This window comes from Oryzias melastigma, linkage group LG17 (genome assembly GCF_002922805.2).
Source record: "Oryzias melastigma strain HK-1 linkage group LG17, ASM292280v2, whole genome shotgun sequence".
Classification (NCBI taxonomy): domain Eukaryota; kingdom Metazoa; phylum Chordata; class Actinopteri; order Beloniformes; family Adrianichthyidae; genus Oryzias; species Oryzias melastigma.
This window is the reverse complement of record NC_050528.1, coordinates 4,229,083-4,235,439: the sequence shown is the minus strand read 5'-3', so window position 1 is coordinate 4,235,439 and position 6,357 is coordinate 4,229,083. Positions and strand designations below refer to the sequence as shown.

The 6,357-nt window shown below is 39.8% G+C and overlaps 1 protein-coding gene across 1 annotated transcript in view; it reads right to left on the bottom strand.

Annotated features, from left to right (window-relative positions):
- Window positions 1–6,357, bottom strand: part of egfra (epidermal growth factor receptor a (erythroblastic leukemia viral (v-erb-b) oncogene homolog, avian)) — an 86,160-nt gene that overhangs the window by 7,934 nt on the left and 71,869 nt on the right. The window contains exons 23-27 of the mRNA XM_024273582.2: window positions 6,087–6,242; window positions 4,188–4,263; window positions 3,366–3,512; window positions 1,758–1,855; window positions 1,462–1,629 (exon numbers count right to left, since the gene is read on the bottom strand). Of these exons, the coding sequence (XP_024129350.1) occupies window positions 1,462–1,629; window positions 1,758–1,855; window positions 3,366–3,512; window positions 4,188–4,263; window positions 6,087–6,242 (645 nt within the window). The remainder of the gene's footprint in view (window positions 1–1,461; window positions 1,630–1,757; window positions 1,856–3,365; window positions 3,513–4,187; window positions 4,264–6,086; window positions 6,243–6,357) is intronic.

Below are 6,357 nucleotides of genomic sequence, written 5' to 3'. Positions count from 1 at the left end.
CTCCAACTGTCTCCACCAATCATTCTTGGAGGCTCAATCAATTCATCTGTCGGACCAATCAATAATCAGTGTAGCTTCCTGCGGGATCTGATTTCAAACCGTGGAGAAAGTGAACAGAATAATGGAGCTCAGTTTGTCCAGCAGCAGTGTCAGTTTTTGCAATACATCTCCCATAATGCACTGGGTTGAAGTGACAGCACTTTGCCACTAAAATAAAATGACATAATCACCCAAAAATAAATTAACATTTGTTGTTAAAGTTACATTTTGCATTAAGACAAAATGTTGTTACAATTGAACATAAACATGAATATAATGTTTTTTTATGTGTAAAACACAAACATGTTGTGTTCATATAATTGTTTAAAAATGACAGTTGCTCTGGCACAAACATTTAAAGAAATATATAAAAAAATAAAGAATATTTTACTGTTTTCTTGGTGAGGTCACCAATAAAGTTATTGATAGGTTAATAAAGGGAAAAACAATTACTTGAGCAAATTTTCAACTAATTAAGCAGAAAATTATTGAAAACGATCACAACTTTTATTACAACATTTTGGAAAAACTTTCAGCTTTCTGCCTGAATTATTACAAAATATTGTCACAAGATTGTGGAGGGACTGAACCTCATCACAGACTAGAGAGTTTCTCCTGTTTTACATATTTGGATGCTGATGTGCCACAGAATTTTTGTACAGTCAGAAGTTTACTTTGGCCCACAAATGGTTAAAAAACACTGAACTTAATAACACGGTCTTTGACGGACTCAAACTCTTTGACCATTTAGGTCGATTCTGTTGGGGTGAGAAGCGTCTTTGCTAACTTTACAAATGTAAATTGTTGCATCACTGTGAAATAGACGCTTTTATTCCACGACAGAATCAGCTGATGTGTCATTTGAATATAAAACTGTGGAGCTTGAATAAGACGCCGACGTCTCCTTTGATAGATGATATGTGAATGTATCTGTTGTAAATCAAAGCTTTGCTCACATATTATTGAATGATTTATCACGTGAATTACTATTTTTGTTTATTCGCATAATTATGATTTAATGGAAACAGTGTAATTGCAAAATTGTGTTTTTTCAACATTTCTAGAATTCCAATCATGTGTGATGGAAACACAGCTCCTGATTGCTTAAACACTTCTCGACTGTAACGTGTGGCGTCTTAGTTTAAGGTCGTTCTTTTCAGCTGCAGAATCCACTTGGATTACGTTAATTACGTTAAACGGTTGAGGAGTTAACGGCAGTCAGAAGAACATCAACACTGGAGCTAAAGCTCGGCTGTTTAAGGGTTACTGAAGCTACCTGACAATAAAAACAGAAATGAGCTTGTGTTTTTGTGAAGCGTCAGGTGTGAGACTTAATCACTTTTCTGCACTCAAATTATCCATAATTTGAGCTTTTTTTCAATTATAGAAAAGTAAAGAAGTTCCTCCTAACAGACGGCTTACTGTGGAGTGAAGCAGGGGGGTTTGGGAGGTGCTGGGGCTGCTGAAGAAGTTACGCTGGGGCAGCAGATACTTGTCCGCGTCCACGCACTCCTCTGTGTCCTCGCCGCCGATCAAGCTGCGATAGAACGTGGTGTCTGTCGGGCTCGGCAGGTGCATCCGGTCGTCGCCCTGGAAGACACGTTTCAATTAGAGTCGTAAAAGTTCTTCAATCCACTTGAGAGTCATTTAAACAGTTAGTTATGTTCAGGGTTTAGGTGACCACTTTTAATGTAAAGTCTACGCGTCACATGATCTACCTGGATGACCAGGTAGCGGGACGGATCTCTGGCCATCTTGGTAAACTCAGCAATCAGTTCTCTGAAGCGAGGCCGACTCTCCGCGTCGATCATCCAACCTGTGCAGAGATCATTCACAAAGACGTTTGAAATGTTCTTTAGGAAGTCAAAAAATAAAAAGCAAAACTACAAAATGAAAAAGCTAATTGGTGTCTAAGGAGAGAATTCCGTAAAAAAACAAACCAAATTGAGCTATATATGGTAATGTTTTGTAATTGATACTTTTATGGAAGTATCAAAGCAAACAGAAAAATGATCTAAACAGGTTTAAGGATCTATACGATGCAAAATCCACTTTTTGAGGTTTTAAGTGTTTTATTCTGTTCATTCCTCACTATAAACAACTCCAAAGTGATATTTGATCCAATCATGCATTTTTGAGCACCAGCCCCTTCCAAACATGCGAGTTTTCATGAGCTGATGTCACAAAATGAGAACCGCCCCTTTTGGGAAGAGTATGCTCCGCCCCCAGACTAACAAACACTTTCTCCACGAGGCTAGCGGTGATCAGCTAGCATTACGAGCTCCCCCACAATCATGTAAACGCCGGCTGTTTGAGCTATTTGTGTTGTGATCCAGTGTAGCGACGGCTTTGAAACTTTGTGCGGTAGCAATAGACAAAGAACATTCTGGTGAGGAATCTGCACGACATTTAAGGTGGATCCTAAAGTAGACTAGTCTACTGCAAACAGACAGGGTATACTTGAAAGAGGCCCCAGAAAAGGAGCAGACTACTTCCTGGAGCAGAAAGAGATCAGAGTTTTTCCTGGTAGACAAAGGGAGAAGACTATTTCTTGGTGGAGAAAGGGAGCAGACTATTTCCTGGTGAAGAAAGGGAGAAGACTATTTCCTGGTGGAGAAAGGGAGAAGACTATTTCCTGGTGGAGAATGGGGGAAGACTATATATTGGTGGAGAAAGGGAGAAGACTATTTCCTGGTAGACAAAGGGAGCAGAATATTTCCTGATGGAGAAAGGGAGCAGACTATTACCTGATGGAGAAAGGGAGCAGACTATTTCCTGGTGGAGAATAGGGGAAGACTATATAGTGGTGGAGAAAGAGAGCAGAATATTTCCCGGAGAAGAAAGGGAGCAGACTATATCCTGGTGGAAAAAGTGAGCGTTGAATTAGAAGAACTGGTTTGAATATGGATTAGTGGTAAAAGACAGAAAGATTTGCTTGTCTCCAGAAAAATGATCCGCATGAAAGTGAAGAGATCGAGTCGTTTTACTTCCGAGTAGAAAAAGAGTTCACAAAAATAGCTAGTTTTCATAAATAATTAGTTATTTCGTATCCTAAAGGTAACATATGATCATATTTATGGACATAGTTTACTCTGAAAGGCTTAAGAAAATCATGGTATGGCCCTTTAAAAAACCAAAAGAGTTTTTCTTTTTTTTTCAGATTAAAAACCCTTTTAAATTTCTACTATAAACAAAAGCAAATTCTGGCCTTTAAGATACATCAGAATTTAAACTCCTTCTTTTTTTGAAATCCAAAGTTTGATTCCTGCAGTTTTTAAATAAACATGTGAACTAAAAGTGACTCAGAAGTTTTTCACCACACTCACATTTCACCATGATCATGTAGACGTCGATGGTGCAGATTGGAGGCTGAGGAAGCCGATCTCCTTTCTCCAGGATTCCGGCTATTTCACTGGCTGGAATCCCGTCGTACGGTTTGGTCCCGAATGTCATCAGCTCCCAGACGGTGACACCTACAGCACAGGCAGGAGGACACTCGCTTAACGCCAATCTGATGAGCTGCCATTCACTTTGTTTTGCTCCAGATAAAAAAAGGAAAACAGAGTGACAGGATGTTCGCTTCTTTGATATCGCTCTGTGTCAAAATGTTGACAAATTGGCTCCGCATGCAGGAGTGGGAGTTAGCCGGATGCCTCTATGTTGGAGGAACTGGAGAAGGAAAAATGGAGGAGAGGAAGCTCATCACTTCTGCCAAGATTTGCTGATGCTTTTGCCAGATTGAGCGGAAGGCATAATCAAACCCGGGGGAAAAAGGATTTGGAAGCAGGCCCACTCTAAAAACGCTTGGCTGTGTGAGTTTGTGGAGGCATTTCTTCATATGCAAAGTCCTGAGCTGGAAGAGCAGCTTCAGCGGGCTGAGCTGACATTTGTCCGTCTGAGCCTGCGGGTGTGTAGGTGTGTTCTACCTGTGCTCCAACTTATCCTGCCTGCCAACTGTGTGCTACAAACTTAAAGCTGAAAAACAACATTTCTATCTGGTAAAGTTTGAAAACAGCTGCTGACTTCTCCTCTGCTGTGGTGGAGGAATACATATTTCTCCAGTGAGAGCGGGAAAACAGCTGTTTTCTTTGTGCGTGTTACACAAGTGTTCAGAAAGTTTTCAGCCCCTGTGGGTCAGAGGTCATTACCGTAGCTCCAGACGTCACTCTGGTGAGTGTAGGTTCTGGTCAGGATAGATTCAAGAGCCATCCATTTGATTGGCACCTGCAGAACAGGAATCAGATTTAATATCACACTTAGAAACAGATAAGTTGAGATGTTGAGGTCAAGTTTCTCTGCACATTAAATAAACAATCTAGAACTTAACGATTCTCTCTAAAGCAATGTTTCTAATAGCCTCTTCAAAGTTTGTTGGACTTTAAGTATATTTGGGGTTTATACTGCAGCATTTCCTCAAACTATTTATTTTTGCTCAAAGTATAATGATAAGCATCACCCCGATTGGTGCGTGCATAATTTAGGATTTGGACCTCATAAAATACATTATGTGCATAAGTACAAAAATGATGAAATTCAAAAAATACGATTAACACATGTAGAAAATTAAAATTACAACAGCTTGAAACCAATTACACACAAATCTTTAAAAATTATCACGTGTTACACACACACAAAACCTTTTCACGTCTCACAGATTCATCTGTGAGTGATGCGTTTAAATGCTACTAGAATGTTCGGTCATCAGAGTTTTCCTGTAAGCCGTTTTGAACTTAGATTGTAGATAATATCTGGTGAAACTTGACATTGACTTGCTTAAACAGAAATTCCTGATAATTAATATTACAAAGTCTAAATAAGCGTTTTTAAAACACTTATCCCAGAGAATACGCACACAAAAATCCTAATTTATGCACAAATGAAGAATTTAACACCCACAAATCAGAGTGAGTCTATTTTCTCTCCATAACTACGATGTTCTGTGGGGATAAACTGGATCAAATCCAATTTGTAAAACAGGTTTTATGATTAAAGATTTAAAGAAAGTTTGAAGATAAACTGTTGCTGAGCTCCATGTTTGTCCTGAAAAAACCCCCATCACACTGCACAGGATGAAGCAGGAAAGATGGATGCATGGATGGATGGAGGGAGGGATGGAGGGATGGATGGATGAATGGATGGATGGATGGATGGATGGATGAAGGGATGGATGGATGGATGGATGGATGGATGGATGGATGGAGGGATATTAAGGCTGCAACGGATCACTAGCCATGGTTTGGCACACACGTGTACCGACAGTGGCTTAAAACAGATTTTTCCATTTTTCCTAGATGTAATGTTTAACTTATAGGGGCATCCTGGGTATTTTATCTTGAGTTCAAATATGTCAATATTTTGCTTTTATGAATGGATGGATGGATGGATGGATAAATAAATGGACAGATGGATAAATACGTGAATGGATGAATGGTTGATAGGATAGATGGATGAATGATCAAGAGATGCTTCAAATGACTTATCTTTAACTTCTGTAGTTTGAAGATCACAGAGGATCATGATTGCTGTAACTGTAGTTGATCTTCTCAAAAATTCTCAAAAACTACATTTCAACTGTGGAGTCAGCATAAACATTTAAGGTGGCATAAAAATTGGGTTTATATAGTTTACTCTAACTTTCCTAAACAATCAGCGTTTTTCATTAATCAAAGTAAAAAAACTATATGGTATTAAGAAGTAACTATTCTGTAAAGTTGTTGTAAAAAATCTTTTTAGTCCTTAAATGTTAACACTTTACACAACAACACCTCACAGCTGGGACCTTTCTGTGTGAAGCTTGCGTGTTCTCTCCGTGCACAAGTGGGATTTCCAGCTTCCTCCCACAGTCCAAACACATGCTGTAGGTCAACTGTGTTACCCTTAAATGTGTTTGTGTGGCCCTGAGACAAACCCGAGACCCATCCAGGGTGCACCTCGCCTTCGCCATGAAAGGGACTGGAGATGAATGGATCTGGAGCCACTGATGACCCTTTGAGATGATTCAACATCTAAACCGTCTGAATGAACTTAGCAGAAAGGCCTCCACCGACCTTTCCTCCGTCTGCGTGGTACTCCTTCTCGTCTGCATTGAGGAGCTTGGCCAGACCAAAGTCTGTGATCTTGATATGATGAGGAGTCTTCACTAGAACGTTTCGAGCAGCCAAGTCCCGGTGAACCAGATGACGCTCCTCCAGGTAGTTCATCCCCTTTAACCAAGAAAAAGGTGTTTTTATGAATAACTAGGCAATAAGGTATATTGATCTTTTAGATCTGTAGCCACTAGGGCTGCCACGATTAGTCGACTAATCGACTAATAATCGA